This window comes from Microtus pennsylvanicus, chromosome 6 (assembly GCF_037038515.1).
Source record: "Microtus pennsylvanicus isolate mMicPen1 chromosome 6, mMicPen1.hap1, whole genome shotgun sequence".
In the NCBI taxonomy this organism is placed as follows: domain Eukaryota; kingdom Metazoa; phylum Chordata; class Mammalia; order Rodentia; family Cricetidae; genus Microtus; species Microtus pennsylvanicus.
In genome coordinates this window covers 119,208,172-119,229,482 of record NC_134584.1, presented here as the reverse complement: position 1 = coordinate 119,229,482, position 21,311 = coordinate 119,208,172, and the positions used below count along the sequence as shown (strand labels likewise).

Genomic DNA, 21,311 nt, shown 5'->3' with positions numbered 1-21,311 from the left:
CTAGATCTATGATGCCATGGGAAACGTTTTCACGCGAAGTCGCACGAATCGCGACGCAGCATGGCCCTTGCGGCGGCCCGTAGGCGCCGGCTTTTCTCTTCCGGGACACCTTTCTCGGAGACCTTGGTTCAGCAGTCTTGTCGTAAGTGCTGTCTCTTCTCCAAGAACCGCTAGGTTTTTGGAAGATCGGTAGCGGAAGAAACCGCCAGTGTCCTCACGAACCTTCTCCCGGAAGCCCCGGGTGTCGCGGCCGGAAGTACGCAGGAGCTGCGCCTTGACCTCGCCGTGTCCAGTTCCGGGGTCGTTCCACTCCGCTGTCCAGGCCGTGGCGTTGGGCTCCTGCTTCTGCTGGGCTGTTGCCTCCAGTATACCGGCCCGGCCGGACCGAGCCGAGCGGAACTGAGCGGGTCCGGGTCCACCCGGCCCGGCCATGAGCGCGGTCGCATGATGCGTCGCCGCCCGCGCCGCTGCAGCCGCCGGCCGCGAGGAGCCGCCGCACTGGGCGACCCCGCCCGGGCCTCGGGTGAGTGCAGTGCCTACGGCGGTCGGACCGCGACCCCAGGCTCCCGCGGCTTCCTCGCCGCAGTCCCCTTGGGGGGGTCTCCTCCCTTCTCTGCCGATCCCGCAGAATCGGACCCCGTTTGCACCCGCAGCCTTTCTCCTGACCTTGGGCGCGACACCCCGCTCCGGAGCCCAGTGTTCTCTGTGGCTAATGTCAGAGTTGTCATAAAGTGCTGTCACCCGTCAGTGAGCTGTTAAGTTTTCGTAGGCATGCTTCGTCGCACGTCTGTCTTCTCCAATCCTATCCCTCCCCCCTTTAACGGGGCTCTCATTCTTTGTCGGTCCCCCCTTCCACCCCCCCCCCAGCCCCTGTCCATGGTGTTAAGGGAGTAGTTACCCGGGAAGGGCATCTTGGACAAGCAGGCTAGCTTTCAGGGTAATAAGGTTCAACTCTTCTGCGCTGTCATCACTTCTAGAACTAAGTCCCCTCTAGCTATTAAATAGGCGCATTTTATTAGCTCATGAACAACCAGTTTATTGTGGCAATTAAACTGGAGTAATGAAAGCCGCAGCTGAGGCCTCTATAGCGGCTTTCACAGTTGTGTTTGGCGCAGCCCAAACCCAAGCTACAGTCTCCTTCGCAGTCCTCTTGTTGACTGCATTTGTGCTTATTTTACTGGCTCGGACAGCGGGTCATCTCCATTCCTTCCCACATCTTTCCCAGCTGCCCCTCAATGATATTTCCAATGTTGTTTACAACTCTCACTTACCTAAAGTTATGCTTTTAAAAGATACTTTGTTAAACTTGCACTTGCTGCAGAATTGGTTGGCATGGAAGGCTCTTGGGGTATTTTACAAAATGGGCTAATGGGAGTGTGAACAAAATTTCATTTTTTGAACGTTGCACAAGATAGACAGGCTGGAGGTGTGGAACTTGGGTTGTGTACTTTGTAGAGTCACTGGCAGGGCACACTGGCTTCTGAATTGAGAGCAGGAGAGGACAACAGTGAGTGAAGAGGAAATTTCCCTCGGAATTTGTTCCCTACCGTTGACTCAGGTGTCAAATTAGAACTCTTCAGCTGGACATAGTGGGCGCTCACCTTTAGTCCTGGCACTTGAGAGGCAGAGGCAGGCGGATCTCTATGAGTCTGAGGCCAGTCTGGTGTACGAGCGAGTTCTAGGACAGCCACGGCTACACAGAGAAACCCTCTCTCGAAAAACAAAAATAAAAACTCAAATTAGAACTCTGTAGCCCTGCTAATTGACCTGCCTTAAAGCCAAGCCCTTTCCAAGAATGGAAAAGTAGGCATGTGTAGCCCCCAGCATCCAAGACTTAGAGGCAGAGATGAGAGGATCAACAGTTTGGGTCTACCTCAAGCAAAACAAAGCACGATGGAAAAATATTAGTGTTACGGGAATGGCCCTTGGTCCAAAAGTCTATGTGAAGCTTTAAGAGTGATTTTGACTAGTCAAAAGTATGGACGGGATTTTATATTCTTAATGAAATTATTACTTGCTTGCTTGAACTTCAGTGATGTAAAACAACATGATAACAATAATAACCCGAGGGAATGAGACTAGAAGTTAGTCCCTACTAAAGTAACGTCTGCAGAGCAGTGGACGTGGTTTTGCTGTCCACTCCAGCACGCCTAGCTTCAGTCCCCACTGGGCAACAACATGGGATGGTTTTCTTTTGTTTGTTTTTCCCCGAGACAGGCTGTCCTGGCGCTTGCTCTGTAGACCAGGCTGACCCGTCTCACAGAGATCCGCCTGCCTCTGCCTCCCGAGCACTGGGATTAAAGGTGTGCGCCACTACTGCCTGGCATGTGATAATTTTCTAAAGGTAGCTTTTGAGGGACATTTCTTAAAAGTAACTCTTTGATCATAAAAGTGACATGTTTTTAAAACAATTTATTTTATGTGCGTGCGTGGTGTGTGTATCTGCCCTATGTGTGCATGCGGGTGCCTGCAGAGGCCAGAAGAGAGCATCAGATTCCATGGAGCTGGAGTTACAGGCAGTTGTGAGTGACTAATGGTGGGTGCTGGGAACTGAGCTCAAGTCCTCTGCAAGAGTAGCATGTGCTCTTACCACTGAGCTGTCTCTCCAGCCTGTATACACTTTCTAAAGAAAATCAAAACTCATCTCAAGGGCAGGGTGAACACCTTACCGTGGGAGTAATAGCTGAGGAGAGTTTAAGTCCACTGTGAATATTGCTGAGTTACAAAATTTAGGGGAACAGCCCTGCTTTTCACACTGCATGTTGGGGTAGTGTTTTCCAAAACCACCCACTTGGTCATGGTTCATAGGAAGGACTCAGCTCGCTGAGGGAGATAATGTTCAGTTGGTTTATTATAGGAAAGGCTGCAAATTAAAGTTAGCCAAGAGAAAAGAATGGAACCCAGGGAAGTCTCAAATATCAGCATCTACCCTCCTCTGTGGTCCCCAGCTCCCTGATATTGCTGGATGACATGGCTAACCCAGGTCTCCTCTAATGAGGGGTATGATTGGTTAGTGGAGCAGTGGGCAGCCTTCCTTCCAGTTGGATGGACCCTGTGACAGTCAGAGCCTCACAGGACATCAAATTGTTAGGTTTTTGTTTTAACTCTTCCTACTTGAAAATGTAGCTCTTTGCTTTATAACTAATGGCTGCCCTTCTAAATCATGGAGGAGGCAAAGGTCAGTGGGAGAGCTGTCAATTCCAGCTCCCTTCTATCTAAAAAAGTCTCTGGAGTAGGGTGTGGTAGTGTGACTGTTGTTCTGGCTCCAGAACCTGAAACAGGATTGCCTGGGCCCAGGAGTTTGAGCTAGCCTGAGCAACACAGCAGGTCTTGGTCTGGCTTCTTGGTTCCCTGTGCTCCGTTTTTGCTGCTGTCTGCAAAGACTTGTCTTGCTGCTCCAAGCCCTGCTTACTGCTGAACTCCATTCCTGTAAACATGTCATAGAATTCTGCTGCTTCTTGAATGACGTCCAGACTGTGTACTATGTCTTACTGGCACAGCACCTGGTCATTTAAAAATACTGTATTCAATCATGGCTTGAAGATGGTGAATGAAAATCAGTGAATGAACACTCGTGCTAGGCAGAGAGAATGACTGTGAATTTTAATTGGAGGAAGGAGCAGAAGCCCAGAGGAGTACCTTGTGGGAGAAGTGGAAGGACTGAGCCTTGACAGATCTGAAGGAGAGTTCAGTAAAGCAGTCGTGGAGGAATATGGACCAGATGGATTTGGGGAATGGAACTGAGATTTTAAGTTATAATTGAGATCTTGCTCTGGGCTCCTTGTCATCTCTGGGGAAAGAATTCAGATGAGACATATTATAGTGCCATTATGGAGGGAAATGCAGTGTGACAATGACCAGAGAGCTGGTCACGCTGTCCCACATGTTTAGGCAGGCTTTCATGCTATGCTCCTAAAGTCTCTGGGACAGACAGCTTTCCTGAGAGGTGCCTTCCTGCGCAGGTGATTGACAGGCCAGTGGATTAATCCTTAAGGGACAGGCAAGGTTCATCTTCAATCTTTACCAGGAAGCTAGGTAGAAATCCTAGGATCTTTCTGGCAGTTCAGAAAGTCCTGTCTCCACCCAGGGCCAGTGATAACAACTCAGATCCCATTCTACCAGATCTAAGTCCTGCAGCTTCAGCTCCTGGTTTCCCAAGTTGCTGATTGTGAAGGGTGGGTCTGTCCTCAGTGGCCTTTGAACCTCCTAACTAGCCAACTAATGCAGAGATGCCCAGAGGCTTGAGTTCCATAGGATGAGGACTATCTTCACGGACATCATGGAGGGGTAGTGACAGACATGAGCCAGAGCCATAAGTAGTCATGTCCTCTGGCATATAGGAGAGCAGATTCATTATGCATGCACGTTGAAAGCCTCTGAGGAAATCTTGGCTGTTTGAAGAAGCCAGGCTCCATGCTTAGAGCACAGCGGGGAAGGGCCCCAGCTAGAGAAGTGTCAGTCTCCCTGGAGAAAAACTTTCTAAGTGTCATTGAGATGTTTTGAATTTTCAGATTTCTGCTGTTCCTTAGAGTGCTCTTTCTCAACCCTGGGCTCTGGAGGGAGTGTATGCCAGCAGAAGAACACAGTGGAGGCAGAGTAGCCCCGTCCCCATATTCACAGGGTGTATTCGAATCACTCATCTCTAAGACTTGGCTCCTCATTTAGCAGCAGCGCTCTGTGTTTAGTGAGCTGCATCAACACAGTCTGCCTCTAGCACCCTCCCTGCCCCACTTTTTCTCCCAGCCTCAAGCATCTTCCCTGTCCCCATCCCCCCACCAATCCAACAACATGCAGTGTACACTCACCCAGTGTTGGGCAGTATAGAGATTATGCTCAAGAGCCACCCTGGTGAGGATGTGGGAAAAAAGCAGCAAGGAAGAAGCCAGCCAGAGGGGATGTGTACCCACTCTGGGTGACTGTGACTGCAGCCCGTGGAGGGTGTGTGCACAGGAGAGTATGAAACCGACCTGGCCCAGTCCGCGAAGGGTTGCACTGAATGCAAGTGGGCATGTCAGTCAGGTAAATAGAGGCACTGAGTCTACAAGGGAACTGGTTGGAGGCGAGCTGAGTGCACAGTGCCAGGATCTAGGTGGGCAGGGGAGGTGGAGATGTGGTCAGGTTGGGGGCGGTTCTGGAGGTCAGACCCCAGCAATTGCTCATGGCTTAGATATGGGGACTGGAGGAAGAGGCCAGTGAAGGTGAGTTCTTAGCATTTGACCTTGGTGGCTAGATGGTGTAGTGTTGTGTATTGAAATGGAAAGGGGTGAGCTTTTAACAGTGGAGGTTCTGCTCCCACCCTCCTGCAGGAGAATGTGCTAGTAGTCAGTTGATTAGGCAATGATGTCTCCAGTATGGGTATTTTCTAGATTCAGTTCCTCTTTCCAACTCCCTGGGCCTGTGATTCCCCAAGACATCACCTCAGAGAGCGTGGAAGTAAAGAAGTCAGGACCCTAGCTAGGCAGTAGTGGCGCACGTCTTTAATCCCAGTACTCCGGAGGCAGAGGCAGGCGGATCTTTGTGAGTTAGAGGCTAGCCTGGTCTACAAAGCAAGTTCTAAGACAGTAAGGGCTGTTACACATAGAAACCCTGCCTCCTCACCCTAGTTCTCAGCCAGAAGGAAGGGTCACTGTCTACTCTTTTTGGAATCTTTCAGTACATTGTTTGGGAGGCTCAGCCCCACCTTGCAAGTATGGGAACCCTGTGGATGAAACTCTGGTCTTGATTTGGTTTTTGTTGTTGTTTTTAAATGCCAGGTGATGAGGTGTCTCTGTCTGCTGAAGAAGTCTGCTGTGTCTGTATGTAGGGCACTGGTGGTATGTGACCATGGCAGCCAGGAACTTTCTCAGCCATCAACTCAGTGTGAGATCAGGGTCCCAGGCAGGCACTCAGGGCATAACAGTGTTAGATGCCACATCTCTGATTCTTAGAGAAATTGAACATGGACAGATACTAATTCTTGAGTTCCTTCTGCTTATGTCCACATGACCACAGAGCCTGCAGCCACAGACCAGAGTAAATGGAAGGTAGCCTTGGCTCACAAATGCACTGATCAGGATGTGGCGTCTACTGAAGCTTTTTCCTCCAGCTCTGCCCCAGTTCCTGAGATGGCATTTTACCCCGGCTCCTGTTCTCATGGAAGCCTCACAGATGCATAGGGAAACATGTTTTTAAAGTGTATCCTTCATCTGTTTAAAACAACTTAGTGAATTGTTAAAGCATAGTCTCACAACGTAGCCCAGGCTGACCTCAGACTTGAGGCAGTCCTGAGTGCTGGGGTTACAGCCGTGTGCCACCACAGTGGGCTACTTAGTGAATCTTGCTTTGGTAAATCCATGTACCCATGTCCCTTGCTTCAGCTAGAAGGTAACCATCCTCTTGCTGGAACCTGCTCCAGTTTCCTCAGAAGCCTGTTTGTTTGTCTGGTCCCTCTGTCCATGCTCTTTCACTCGCTGGGGATTCGTGAGACTTGTCGGTGTTGTTGTGTGTTCATTGTTTTCTCTCTGTATGAATATGCCTCTCCCCGCCTGTCTCCTGCGACTCCATCTGCAGGTGGCCCTCACTCTGGTCTAGCACCTTCTTTTGGCTGCTCTGCAGGGCCTGGAGCTATAATTGCTCCCTCTTAGTCACACTCTCGCCCATCCTGTGACTTCTTCTCTGCTGAGAGAACAGGTACTGCAGGGCATAAAGGTGAGCCAGCTGTGGCCTGCCTGTCCCTGGAGCGTGTCTGTCTTTCCCTCCCTTCTTACCTCCCTCTCTCTTTCCCTTCCTCCTTCCTTCCTTCCTTCCTTCCTTTCTTTCTTTCTTTCTTTCTTTCTTTCTTTCTTTCTTTCTTTCTTTCTTTCTTTCTTTCTTTCTGTGCCTTTGAGACAGAGTCTCTCCTGAGTCTTACAGTGTATACTTCAGACTCATAAAGATTTGCCTGCCTCTGCCTCCCCAAGTGCTAGGACCAGAAACATGTGCCACCATACCTGGCTCCTGGAGCTTTCTTGAAGGATTTAGGCATCTGGATTTGTATCTAACATGAGGAGGGTAAAAGAGACTAAAGTAAGTTATTGTTGGCTGTAGTGTGTGCCCTAGTCTTAACTGCTGGGTCCTGTGGCATAAAGGTTTGAGCCCATGAGTTGGAGGGCAGCCTGGACAACTTATAATACCTTATCTCAAAAACATAAATAATAAAATCAATAATTTTGTTTCCATGGTTAATTTGCTAATGATTAGAAGTCAGAAGCCCAGTGATTTCATGATTTTGGACAGTCCCAAGTGTAGAGCCTCAGTGCTGCTGTAGGCTGTGTGTGTGACATCTCGGGTTCACAGACTGTGCTGTGCCCTGCTCTGTCATAAAGCAAGTAACCTGTCATTGAGTTTATTGTCTTGCAGGCCACATCACACAGGACAGCATGCGCCTTACAGTACTGAAAAAAAGGCACAAGTGTTCCCATGATGCTTAGAAGCAATCTGTAAGGTGAGTCTGCAGCTGGTATGTGTGTGACAGTCTCACTCTAGCTAAGACTGACTTCAGACTTACCGTCCTCTTGTCACAGCCTCCTGAGTACTGGGATTACGACAGCCACCAGTCCAGTTCGTTATGACTCTTGACTTAGAGTACAGTGTCCCTCCCTAGCTGATGCAGCTACGGATTGATTGTGGGACAGGTAAGGATGTGCCTGTGGTCAAGCCCAGGGGCAGCTGCAGGCTGAGGCCTTCCTTTCCACCTATCTGCCTTTGACCTGAACCACAAGACAAGAGGAAGAGCCACCAGTGTGGCTATCCCCAGGGCTAATGGAGATCTGGGATATTAATGGTAGTGTCCAGGAGTCAGTGTTTTACTCATAGCAGGGACAAAGAGCTTTACTCTTTGTGGGGAATAGGCTCAGGGGCAGATAAACCCCATTAGCTTGGTGGAGATGGAAGATGATTGCCTCAGGGGCAGATAAACCCCATTAGCTTGGTAGAGATGGAAGATGGTGCTTTTCCTGTCACCTCACTGACACCAGTGTTGTCAGGGTTCTTCCAGGAATCTGAGTGTGGCACCAGCAGACTGTCGTGTTTGTTGTTGGGGCATGGCTTTTGGTGGGTCATGTGGCCTCACATCCCATTTCTCGGTGCTAGCCTTGTTCTGTGTCTGGAGTGGTTTCCTCATGCCTTTCCTCCTTTCCCATGGCACTGCTGCAGTGGACGCGGTGACTTGGGTGGGGCACACTCACAGCTGCAGTGGACGAGGTGACTTGGGTGGGGCACACACAGCTGCAGTGGACACAGTGACTTGGGTGGGGCACACTCACAGCTGCAGTGGACGAGGTGACTTGGGTGGGGCACACTCACAGCTGCAGTGGACGAGGTGACTTGGGTGGGGCACACACAGCTGCAGTGGACACAGTGACTTGGGTGGGGCACACTCACAGACAGCTGCAGTGGACACGGTGACTTGGGTGGGGCACACTCACAGCTGCAGTGGACGAGGTGACTTGGGTGGGGCACACTCACAGCTGCAGTGGACGAGGTGACTTGGGTGGGGCACACACAGCTGCAGTGGACACAGTGACTTGGGTGGGGCACACTCACAGACAGCTGCAGTGGACGCGGTGACTTGGGTGGGGCACACTCACAGCTGCAGTGGACGAGGTGACTTGGGTGGGCACACTCACAGACAGCTGCAGTGGACACAGTGACTTGGGTGGGGCACACTCACAGACAGCTGCAGTGGACGCGGTGACTTGGGTGGGGCACACTCACAGACAGCTGCAGTGGACACAGTGACTTGGGTGGGCACACTCACAGCTGCAGTGGACACAGTGACTTGGGTGGGGCACACTCACAGACAGCTGCAGTGGACGCGGTGACTTGGGTGGGGCACACTCACAGACAGCTGCAGTGGACACAGTGACTTGGGTGGGGCACACTCAGCTGCAGTGGACGCGGTGACTTGGGTGGGGCACACTCACAGACAGCTGCAGTGGACACAGTGACTTGGGTGGGCACACTCACAGCTGCAGTGGACGAGGTGACTTGGGTGGGCACACTCACAGCTGCAGTGGACACAGTGACTTGGGTGGGGCACACTCACAGACAGCTGCAGTGGACGAGGTGACTTGGGTGGGGCACACTCACAGCTGCAGTGGACGCGGTGACTTGGGTAGAACACACTCACGGACATCCTCTGCCATGGCACTGACACAATGGACATGTGACTTGGGTGGAGCACACTCACAGACAGCTGCGGTCCTGCTGTGTTCGGTGACCGCATTCTTTCAGATTTGTCTAAGCATGGCAGCACATGCTTGTCATCCCAGCATTTGGTGGGTAGAGGCTGGAGGGTCAGGAGTTCCAGGACAACCTGGGCTGCATGAAACCTTGTATCAAAGAAAAGAAGAGAAAAAGGAAATGAAGTGATGCCTGGATCTTGGGATGTTTTCCTTCTTTGGTGCCCATGGATTTTGCAGGTATGCAACTCATGTTATACACCGCCAGCCTGATGTTCTACCACAGCCCTCTGGGGGTGTCATTCTTATATGGATATCCCTGCCACCTGTACCCCAGGAAGAGCAGAGCACTCAATGCCCTGGAGGCTCTCATGGGACCTAAGCCAGGAAGCACAGCAGTGCTGGTACCACTCAGTAGTGGCTGTGCCCCTGTGTGACTTGCAGCACCCTGCCGTCCAGGAAGAGCTCAGACTGTAAACATGGAATTCTGACCCAAGAACCTCTTGTCTCTCTGTGTTAACCAGGCTGTACCTTACAGAGCGTGTCTTGCAGAGGAAACCAGAAAACCAAGGGGTTCTGGCCTGTAGAATCTTTCAGTTGGAGGCCTTGATGTTCCTGGCCCAGTTACAGTTTGTTGACAGAATTGGAAATTAGCTGGGTGTGGTGGTACACTGCCTTCAATCCCAGCACTTGGAGGCAGAGGCAGGCTTATATCTCTGTGGGACTGAGGCAAGGCAAGTCTCTGTGGCCAGTTCCAGGCCAGCCAGGGATGTACAGTGAAATCATGTCTTAAAAGCGGTGGGGGTGGGGTGGAGAGACAGTGGCACTCACAGGAGAGTGTTGGATCTGCGAGGGGCCTTTCCTGTCACATCTTCCTTCGAGCAGACAGCTCTTGCTGTGTGCAGGTGTCCTCTGTCTCCACATGCTGATGTCGGGCAGGTAGCAGGAGAGGTAAGTGGGTGGAAGCTGGCTGGTGGACATCCTGAGAGCTCAGATGAGGCAGAGCCACCCAGCTTCTTGTTGGTCTCTCCGAACCAGGCTCAGCCAGTGGTGCCTGAGACTCTGAGACCCTAGGTACAGGGTTCAGGAAGGAGGAGCTATGCAGGGTGTTTATAGGTGAGAGAAGCAAGGTCCTGTGTGGCTTATAGGAGCCTGCCCAGGAAAGCTGCATGTGGGCCTGAGGAGGGCAGCTCTGGCCCGCGTAGATGTCCCCATGAAACTCTTTTGCTCTCCTTCTTCTCTGGCTTTGGAAACAATGGGGTCTCTTCTTGCCCTGGTCTGTGCTGCGTGTCGAAGTTATGTACTCTGCAAATGGGGACACCCATTGGCAAGTGTGTTCCACTTATAATTAAGAAAAAAAATGTATGTCCAGACTTGAAAAGCCATGTTGCTGGTTGGTGGAGCCTCAAGAGCACCACCCCCCTTTTGCCCACCTCAGAGCTGCTCTGGAGGGGGCAGGTTCACCTTGGTGCCCACCAGCATTTCCCTTCCATGTACCAGGGCCAGGACACAGTCGGACTCTCCCTCCCCTCACTGTGCTTGTCACGAGTGTTTCCACCCTTAGCAAACATGATAAGAGGAGGACTGGCCGGGCAGGGCAGGCACCGCAGGCAGAGCAGTTCCTGCTAAGAGTCCAATTCTTTAGCTGCTCTGACCTATCTGCTCTTGGCAGTTAGTTGGAGGCCACGGGAAGTACGGGGAAAGTCTGGAAAGAAAGAATGGAGTTATAAACAGAGGGGACCTTAGGAAGGTTAAAATCATATGCTAGAAGCTGCATGTGATTGAGGAACTGAGAGGCAAGAACAGGAGCTGTCCAAAAAAGCCACCGCACACCTTCCGCTGTAACCTGGGGAGGAGGACGCTGAAGCGGTGGAGGGAAGTGCAAATTCAGCCTGGTGAGCCTCTAGGAAGGGGAGGACGGAACATCCTTTGCCTGTGCTTCTTTCCCTATGCCTTGGTGACATCTGTGTTGAGGAGGTGAAAGCCCTGTCTAGAGCACAGACAGGTCAGGTCATTGGGGACAGTGGTGTCCAACGGGCTCCTCTATGCTGTGCTGGATGCTGTGATTCTGTACAGCTGGTGCCTTTCATATCTCTGTGGTGGTGACAGTTTGTGTGCGCAGGCAAACCCCACACTGAGACCCCTTGGGTCTCACACAACAGGACATGAAAAAGGCAGAGATTGAGCCCTCAGCTAGTTTGGTACTTGGGTTCTTTACTGCTCCGCGTATTCGAGCTGACTTTGCACATGTTGCTTATCATGTTTAAGTGTGTAAGTGTGTGCGTGTTTTTGCCCAGGAGCCTCACCAGCTCTCACCCCCTCTACAGGGTGTGTCAGGGAATCATGCAGCCATCAGGACACAGGCTCCGGGACATCGAGCATCATCCTCTCCTGACCGACAATGACAATTACGATTCTGCGTCCTCCTCGTCCTCCGAGGCTGACATGGCAGACAGGGTGTGGTTCATCCGTGATGGCTGTGGCATGGTCTGTGCTGTTATGACATGGCTTCTCGTCGTCTATGCAGACTTCGTGGTGACTTTCGTCATGCTGCTGCCTTCCAAAGACTTCTGGTACTCTGTGGTGAATGGCGTCATCTTCAACTGCTTGGCGGTGCTCGCACTGTCGTCCCACCTAAGGACCATGCTCACTGACCCGGTGAGTACACAGCGTCTCAGGCTTGGAGCATCCACGGATTCTGTCTTGATGCTGTCAAGGAGCAGCTCACAGCATTGACACAGATACGCAGCAAACATGAAGAGTGTGTTGGCTTCCGAGTGGAGGCAGTCCTGTACTTCAGTTCATTAGTTCCTGATGCCATGAAGGCTCAGTTCAGAGCTTCCAGGGCAAGGACCGCTGCCTCTCAGAACTTTGACACACCCTTTTTGTGGTCACCCCAAAGCCAGGGGAGATGGCTGGGACTTCCTTCTGGCAAGGGCAATCGGAAGGCCATGTGGGAGCAGTCCCCACAGGCAGCCACCACACTGCAGGTGTATGAGCCATGCGTGTTCCTTACGATAGAGTTCTCAGCTTCTTTCCAGCACTAACTGTGACCCTGGCACAGGGACCCTTGCATGTGACTTATGCTTGTGTCTGCCAGTTTCCACCCAGGAAGGTGACAAGAGAGGAGTGCTGGCTGTGCAGCTCCTTGCAAACCAGTGGTCTCAACATAGGGGTAGTGACCCCTTTGGGTCACATATCAGATATCCTGATTGGTTACGATTCATAACAATAACAAAATTACAGTTCTTTTTTAATGTACAGTTTTCATTTTAATGAAATGAAAGGAAGTATTAAGGTTAGGGGTCACCACAACATGAGGGACATTAGGTTCGTAGCATTAGGAAGATTGAGACCCACTGTTGTAAACTTACATTGCCGTCTAAGGTAGAGACAAGGCTGCCTCCCTGCCATGTTGAGATCCACAGCATACCCTTTGCTTTCTCTCCTGTCTGAATCACAGTGGCCTCGGCTAGCCTATCCATGGAAACAGAGCTGTGTCGTAGACTGCCATGGCCTGCTATGCTTGTGGGCCTCTGGCCATACTAGCTCACTTCCTTAAAGTCAGTACACCTGGGGCTTCAGAAGCCTTTTATTTCCTAAAACAGGGTCCTACTATACAGCCCAGGCTGGGTTCAAACTCAGCCATCCTGTATCTCCCTCCTCAGTGCTGGGATTATGGGCATGTTTTACTGATGTTTTTGTAGGGGAGGGAGCCAGAATGGTTAAGAGAAGGTAGCCCTGCGAGGCCCTAGCTGGCCTGGAACTCACTGTGTCAATTAGACTGGCCTTAGACTAGTGGCAATCCTCCTGCCTCTGCCTCTCAAGGGCTAGGATTATGGGTGTGAGCCTTGTTTCATTGTTCTGCCTTCTTTTCACCCAACCTAAATTCAATCTGTGTGTACAGGGCGCTGTCCCCAAGGGCAATGCCACAAAGGAGTACATGGAGAGCTTGCAGCTGAAGCCTGGCGAGGTGATCTACAAGTGCCCCAAGTGCTGCTGCATCAAGCCGGAGCGTGCCCACCACTGCAGGTATAGCCTGTGCTCTCAGCTGAGCCCAGCCCGGGTCCAGCACCCAGGCAGCACCTGGAGTCCTGTGGGAGTTTGCAGATGGTGCAGACGTCAGGTCCCTTCCCTGCTGCAGGAGACAAGCGCACAACAGCCAGAGGATAACATGGTGTCCGTGTGTTTCCTGGCCTGGTTGCCATGGCTGGCACATAAATTTTGTAGCTGGAAAAACAGGCCTCTGTATGGTTGCTGCCCTTCATGCGTGGCAGACTAGATGCAGGCTCCTGTAGACATACTGTCTGACAACAGTCCAGCCTGCAGACGTTTATTTGAGCATCAGCCTTTCTTGGGCTCCGTCTGCTGGCCTTTTCTGCAATCTGTCATTTGTCCTGCTGTGCCAGGACTTGGTTTTAGACAGGCTGCAGTTTCTTGAGGGTGCTGATATCTGGTGTGCAGGATGAACTTGGGCTACTTCTCTATTCCTGGAAATCTGTTAGACTTCTCTGCCTGTCTTTGGACTGAGTCCCTGTGTGTGCACAAAGGTGGAGTGTAATCTCCCATTCGAGTGTCTTCTTCTAATGGGTTGGGATTTCCCAGGGGGAACAAATAAAGATGAGCAGGGCCATCAGTGGTCTGCAGTGAGAAAAGCAACACAAGAGGGCTTTGTCCCTGTTGGCTGTGGAGAAAGTATGGGAAGAGGTATATCTTCCCAGCTAGGCCAGGAAGTGAACAAATGTGCCACGGCAGAGAGAGTAGTGGCCTTGGGCTGGGGGGACTGGCTATGAGCGTGAGTTCCTTTTTGGGGCGGTCACCTCACAGTTCTGCATGTGCAGGAGTCACTCCATTGTGCATTTAAAGTGGGTGAACTTCCATGGCAGGGAACTTCCTCCTCCAGTCCATTGGAGATGATCTGGGAATGTTTTGGAAGCTGTTAGATTGGCATGTGCACTGGGGGACATGCAAAGAAACTGCATCTAACAAAGTGGCGTAGTTACAGAGACCAGGGAGCCGACTATTGCTGTCACAATGCTCACAGGATGCAGTCAGTGATGTAGGCTGTTTCAAAAGCTCAACTGGCAGCAAAGCCAGGCATGTGGGACAGTGTAGGAAAAGACACAACCCACGCTTGTAATCCTAGCACTTGGGAGGCTTAAGCAGAGGAATAGTCATGGGTGCGAGGCCAGCCAGTTTGAGACTTGTCACAGGTGTCCCCAGCTTCTCCCTCCTTGGAGTCTGTCTGCTGTCACTGGTTTCCCCAGCACACAAGGCACTGAGCAGTGCACTCTCCTTCGCAGCATCTGCAAGAGGTGCATCCGGAAGATGGACCACCACTGCCCGTGGGTGAACAACTGCGTGGGAGAAAAGAACCAGAGATTCTTCGTGCTCTTCACTGTGAGTGCAGACGTTTTATGGATATGGGATTGGACTGGATGTTCTGAAATTGAATCTGCTAGAGTTGGGGGAGGGGTATTTAGCCTGGCTCCCCACCTCCCCAGAGCTGATGACTGTGTTGGCCCATGCAGAGCACAGTCCAAGGGTGACTGTGTGCTACTTTTACATCACCTGCTGGCTGTGGATTTGTCTGTCCCTCTCAGTTGCCATTGTCGTACACTGGGCCTTCACACATAGAACTCATTTCCCCTGCTTATTTTGCCATGCAGCTGTTGGGCTTGATCCACTGTGGTCTCGGATCAGCTTCTAGCAACTATAATTCACTCTTCCATGCCACCTTTCCCCCATCAGGGGTGGGGTGTGTGTGTGCACGCGTGCGTGCGTGAGAGAGAGAGAGAGAGAGAGAGAGAGAGAGAGAGAGAGAGAGAGAGAGCGCTAGCCTCTGCTTATAGGATGACCAATTGTTAAAACAGCTAACCCGTCTCCCTCCTCCTAGATGTACATAGCTCTGTCTTCAGTCCACGCTCTGATTCTCTGTGGGCTTCAGTTTATCTCCTGCGTCCGAGGACAGTGGACAGGTAACTGAGGCTCTGGGGGTCATTCCTGAAAGCACTGTAATGGCGGGGGCAAGGGGTTCTCAAGGGAAAGTCAGGCTCCTGGATGGGACAGAAAGCCTTAGTCATAATTACCTGAGTTTCGTTTGTTGTAGTTAGTTCTGTTTGTATGATTTGGTTTCTTTGAAATAGGGTCTAACTTTGTGTCCCAGGTTGGCCTTGAACTCAGAGATGAGTCTTTTACCTCAGCTTTGTGGGCGTGGGGATAACAGGTAAAAGCCATTATACCTGGAAAACAGGCTGAGGTTTAATGTGTTAGTTTCACCCCGCTATTCTGCTTATTTGCTGACCCCTCATTATTGGATTCCTCCTCATGGCACACAGTGTAAACACAAGAGTGTCCTTTCGGGCCAGGCTCGTACCTCAAGGAAACCAATAAGTTCAAGGCCAGCCAGGCAACTTAGTGAGACCTTATCTCATAGAGAGAGCTGGGGGTGTAAGTCAGTGCTAGAATGCTTACGTGGTGTTTGTAAAGCTTTGTGTACAATCCCCAGTGCAGCAAGAGCTTCAGGGAGGGTGGACTAAGATTGCTGGCTGGAGGGGTGGGCAGGCTGTGTGCCAGCTTCTTGGGGAGCTCAAGTGGGTCTTGTACAGCGGTACCACATTCCTTCCAGGAAACCTGCTGCAGGTGCCAGGGGTGCATGAGTGTAGGGTCCTCTGTGGTGTAGGGTGCTTGTGGCATGCTGACCACCTCACTCTTGTCCCCAGAGTGCAGCGACTTCTCACCTCCCATAACTGTAATCCTGTTGGTCTTCCTGTGCCTTGAGGGCCTCTTGTTCTTCACGTTCACTGCAGTCATGTTTGGCACCCAGATCCACTCGATATGCAATGACGAAACTGTGAGTCTTGTTTTGTGTCTGCGGGGGGTGGGGTCTGATTTGGGGTCTCAGACAGCCTTGGACCCCACAGGACCCCATGGCCTGTGTTTGGTGCTCCCTCCATTAGCGCAGTGTTGTTTCTGGGCCCTGGCTTGATTTAGTCAGTAAAGCCAAGGAGGCTCTGAGTCTCAGGAACTCAACTGCCCTCCTGCCCTTGCAGGCCTGGAGTAGGTGCTGCCTAAATATGGGATTGAGTAGGAATTCTAGCAAAGTATCGGACTCATGCAGAGGGCCACTGCTCCTGTGAAGAGCCACCACCAGGCTGACTTTGAGACTGGTCCATGCAGATGGCTGCAGCCTGGCTGTGCGTGAGACTGGGAGGAGCACTGGAAAGTGCCCAGCTCCACACAGGCTTGGGGGTCTGGCGACAGACTTGTGTGTAGCCCTGTATAGCTGCGTGCAGCAGCGGGCTGTCTGTGTGTCTCTCCTCACTGCTACTGTGGCTTCTCCTTCTGCTTCCAGGAGATCGAGAGGCTAAAGAGCGAGAAGCCTACGTGGGAGCGAAGGCTGCGGTGGGAAGGGATGAAGTCTGTCTTCGGGGGCCCCCCCTCCCTCCTCTGGATGAACCCCTTTGTTGGCTTCCGATTCAGGCGACTGCAAATGAGGGCTAGGAAAGGGGGCCCCGAGTTCTCTGTATGAGCCTTCAGGGCAGGAATGTCTGCAGACAGTTGATGCTCACCAGCCTGCAAGCACAGCAGCCTTGTGGGCAGATGGAGCTGGCCAGCTGACGGGGCCATGAGCAGCTTCATGGACTTAGGGCCACAGGCACTTGTCAGTTTTTGTGTGTACTGCCAGGAGAAGCATGCAGCCCCAGGAGGCCATTCTGTCACCATCCTGACACTTGGGATGTCATGTGGGCCATGAGCATCCATCCCATAGGCAGAGCTGCTTCTCCATCATGAAGAAAGCCAGCGCAGCAGCTGCTGGGAGTCCTGCTGGCCCATACCCAGCACACTCCTTACCAGAAGGGTTTCCACAGAGACTTTGCGACTTGGAGGGCTCCGACACCTAGCACTGAACAGTGAAGATGGCTTCCAGAACACTCCCTGCTGTCCAGGAATAGGCATCTTTTGACCCTTCCAGCAAGTCTGTATGTGCTCATCTATGTGTGTCTGTGTGTGTGCGTGCGTGTGCGCATGTGTCAGAATCAGCAGTGTTGTTCAGGCATGTGTGTGGTAGACAAGCTGTCTTTCAGACTCCAGTGTTTCAGGGAAGTGGGACGCACTGCTGGCCCTTGCTGGCCTTCTATGAATGTATCATACAGTGTCCAGATCCAAAGAACAGGCATGCCTGCGCTTGGGCCCGGCCTCCTGCTTTTATTTCATTGAAAGTTTAGTGTTTGAGGGTGTGGAGCTGAGGTTTTGTTGTTCCAGCCAAACTAACAGCATGCAACAGTCCCTCAACAAGGAAGGTGGTGGGTGCCCTGTGCTGAGGCCCAACACTGTGGGGGAGGGGCCATGGGGATCTCAGCATGAGAGAAGCAAGCCGCCTTGGCCCCCTTTGGGCAGGTGCTGCAGGGGGAGACAGCCTGGTGCCCGAGCGTCAGAGCAGTGATGTGATGACTTTCTTTCTCTACCCATGGCACAGCAGTCAGAGTGGACCCTTGGTGCGGGCTTAGAATTACGTCAGTACACACACAGCTCCCCTCAGGGGACTTGCCTTAAACTTCTAGGTTGTTCCTTTGCTGCTGAGTGAGAGCGGTCTGACAGAGGCTGGGGACTGCCTGTGAGTCCGCTCCCATGCAGAGACACCAGTGTTTCCCTGTTGGGACCAGCTGCCTTTCTGTCCCTGTGACACCATGACTGGTTTTGGTGTCAGTCGCTTTTGCCCTGCCCTCATCTGGGCTCCTATGCTACTGAGGTGAACCCCAGGGGCCTGCGAGCCTAGCCCTAAAGCAGTGAGCAAACTGTGGGGCCCGAGTCACTGCAGAGGGACAGCGTGGCCTCGGATTGTCTCTGCATTCATTTGCACATGTGTCTGGTCATGCAGGCTCTGGTGGTGTCACCCTCCAGTGTGGAGTCTGTGGCGGTGAACCCAAGCTGAGTATACTTGACTTTTCAATTCCTCAGTGTGATTTTATATGAAATAAAGTAACCCGTCCACAGTTCTCACCCTCCTGCAGCCCTCTTCTTCCTGGGTGGCCGGCCTTGCTCTTCTCCAGAACCTACTGCTGTGTGCCTGGGACGGGATGCAGGTATCTGGGCACAGCTCCCAGAGTCACCTGTGCAGCTGTTGCCTGACTAGGGTTTTACTCTGAGACCCCTTGATCTTCTCCTAAATAGCCTTGGGATTTTTTTTAAATGTATTTTAAAATAAAAAATAAATTTGAGTATAGAAGCTGGTCCATGTAACCTCAGCCTTTGGGAGGCTAGGGCAGGAGAATTGACTGCTGTGCCTTTGAGGCCAGTCTGCTGACAGAGTCTAATTGACCCAAACATGTGAACACACACTATTAAAATCTTTCCAAGCTGGGCAGTGGTTACATGCCTTTAACCCCAGCACTTGGGAGACAGAGACAGGCAGATCTCTGAATTCAAGGCCAGCCTGATCTACAGAGCTAATTCTAGGACAGCCAGGGCTACAAAGAAAAACTCTGTACAAACAAACAAACAAAACAAAACAAAAGGTCTGGGGTGGAGAGATGGCTCAGCAGTTGAGACTGCTTTTCCAGAGGTCTTGAGTTCAATTTCCAGCAACCACAAAGTGGCCCACAAACACCTGTAATGAGATTTGGTGCCCTCTTCTGGCCTGCAGAGCTACACGCAGGCAGAACACTAAACACTGTATAAATGAATCTTTTAAAAAGCAAAACAAAACAAAAAAAAAAAAACCTTCCGTAGGCCTGATGTGGGATTACCTTCCACATAAATAAATGTATAATAATTGAAAGGAAAACCCCAGATATTGATAGCACCTAGGGAACAATGCTGAGGTTGACCCTTGGACTACACACACACGCACACACACACTCATGAAACCTGTGTCCATTGCTAAGTTTGCTTGCATGCATGGTTTCCTTGACTATCCACTGTACCACTATGTACATGGGAAACTGAGGCTCAGGGCACCTAGGCAGCAAGCAGTGGTAAATGCTGTTTAACGTGAGTAACTTTAGAAAAATCTCAGTGGACACAATGGCCAACAGGATGCCTGCCACTCTGCTGATCATCCAGCCACAGCCGCACAAGGACCAAGAACTGGACCCTTGAAGCTCACACTATGAGAAGGGTGGGCGCATCCCTCCCTCTAGGAGCAGACTGAAAAGGAAGTGAGTTTTACAATGCTAGATGATGGCCACCAGGGGGCGCCAGGAGACAGCAATTGCTGCTTAGGCCTCTCAAGGCAAAACGCCAATGCACATGAAATAAAAAAAATAATAACCAAACAAACCCAGGTCTGTCAAGACACTAAAAGAAGAGGTTATACATCCTAGTGAAGCTGATGGTGGGAGTGGGCATATCAGCTGAGCCTTAAGTGTGAGGCAGGAAGGGCTTTGAGGGCCAGATGAGGGAGGACACACACACACACCCGCTAGACTGTGCAAGGGTTCTGGGACAGGAACAGGTGAGTGGCAGTCTACCCATTAGTATGGAATCTGAGCCAGTTGGGACCACAGAACCCTGGAAAAGAGCTGGGAAATTCTCCCAGCCCAGAGGTGCTGGGGGATTCACCTTATTGGTCACCAGGCTCAAGGGCAGGTGGAGGCAGCAGGGACCAGCAGGGATGTGCTGCCCTCAGGGCCCTACCTGGGGGAGACCCAGACCTCTGAGTCACAGAGACAAGTGCTCACTGGATGGCCTTGGAGGCTGGTTCTAGCTGGCCCATGGGCAGCCCAGCTAGGCTTCCTGAGCTGCAGAGCTCCTGGTGAGACCTTGGCCCTCACCCCAGCAAGGCCATAGCTGGAACTGCCCTGAGCCCCAGGGACAAAACACAAACCCTGTTCCCAGTCTGTGTTTCCTATGGCCAGGCCCTGCTACCTTCACTTTCCCCTCTCCCCTTCTCCCCTGCAGGCAGAGAGTTTCTGCTGAGGGTGAGGACTGTGAGGGTTTCTCTCTCTCCTTCCTCCCTGAGCAGCACACCTACCCGGAGAGTCTCCTGCTCCAGGCTATCTCAGTGTGATTGACCTCATTGCTTCTTTTTAGCCTTCCCCAACTTTCCTCTCCCTGGGTCGGCGGCATGGCAGCACAGGCAGCCAGGCGTGAGAAAGGCCGCCCTGACCTCCTGAGCTGAGATCTGTGCTTCGGGAAGAGCATTTGGTCAGAAACAATGGCCCTGGGAGCTCCTGGGTGCAAGGCTGCAGGTCTTCTGAGCTCTCTGCCACCAGAAATGAGCCAACCTGGCTGCCTATTTGCTGCTCCCTGACTGTGCGAGCCCCTTGGTTCCTCTGTGCCAAAATGTATTCATTTGTAAGATGAACAGGCATAGGTAAACTCCTCCCTTGACTGCTGTTGGGATCAGAAACGAGGAAGTGCACAGCTAAGGGGGACCCCTGGCACACAGCAGACCTCAAGAAACAGCATCCAGTGATGATGACTGAGGGTTGCTCTCCAGCCCATGGCTAAGGTGGAGAGCGTAGGCCCCCGCCTCATCAGCCCAGCTTGTTCTTTGTGAACCCAACTTTCCTGGGTAACATGGTGTCCTCACTTAAGATGGCCCTGCCAGGGGTTTGTGGGTTTTTAAAAAGTAAATAAAAATTTAACCAACTAAACAAAAACCAAGTCCATTTACAACACACGCCAGCAGGGCTAACATTTATGGTCTCCCAGAGAGCATCTCACCCTGGCAGAGGCCCTGCTGGTCTAAAACCACAGCCCTATTCTGCCGCTTTCCCGGGGCTGAGGTACTTTTCCATTTCCACCTTTCTCCTGTCCCCACACAGTCAAGGGGCAGCCCCCACGTGACCCTGTCGTCTCTGAGGCTGCACACTAGTGGCTGAGACCCTAATCTGCCACCAAAATGTTGATAAAATACCACCCCTCCATCACTGAGATCTGCAAATGAAGGGCCTTTACACAACACCTAGACCCCATAGCTTCCTGTCCTGGCGCAGGATCCCTGGACAGGATCTCCCAGAGTCCACATGGTGCAAGAGCAGTCATTTTCAAGTGACACCTAGGGGGTGGGGGCTGGAGAGATGGCTCAACAGTTAAGAACACTAGCTGCTCTTCCAGAGGACCCAAGTTCAATTCCCAGCACCCACATGGAGGCTTGCTTCAGGT

General features: G+C 51.8%; 1 protein-coding gene across 2 annotated transcripts; it reads left to right on the top strand.

Moving 5' to 3' along the window:
• The first annotated feature begins 383 nt into the window (after positions 1-383).
• Zdhhc7 (zDHHC palmitoyltransferase 7) lies at positions 384-18,199 on the top strand. Of its 2 annotated transcripts, XM_075977456.1 has the most exons (9): positions 384-523; positions 7,378-7,462; positions 7,542-7,652; positions 11,528-11,858; positions 13,108-13,232; positions 14,504-14,600; positions 15,097-15,178; positions 15,923-16,053; positions 16,555-18,199. In XM_075977456.1, the coding sequence occupies exons 4-9, from the start codon at positions 11,544-11,546 to the stop codon at positions 16,729-16,731; spliced, it is 927 nt and encodes a 308-aa protein (XP_075833571.1). In that variant the 5' UTR covers positions 384-523; positions 7,378-7,462; positions 7,542-7,652; positions 11,528-11,543; the 3' UTR covers positions 16,732-18,199. The 2 variants fall into 2 exon arrangements, with proteins under 2 accessions (XP_075833571.1, XP_075833570.1); XM_075977455.1 differs by lacking the exon at positions 7,542-7,652.
• Positions 18,200-21,311: the final 3,112 nt, after the last annotated feature.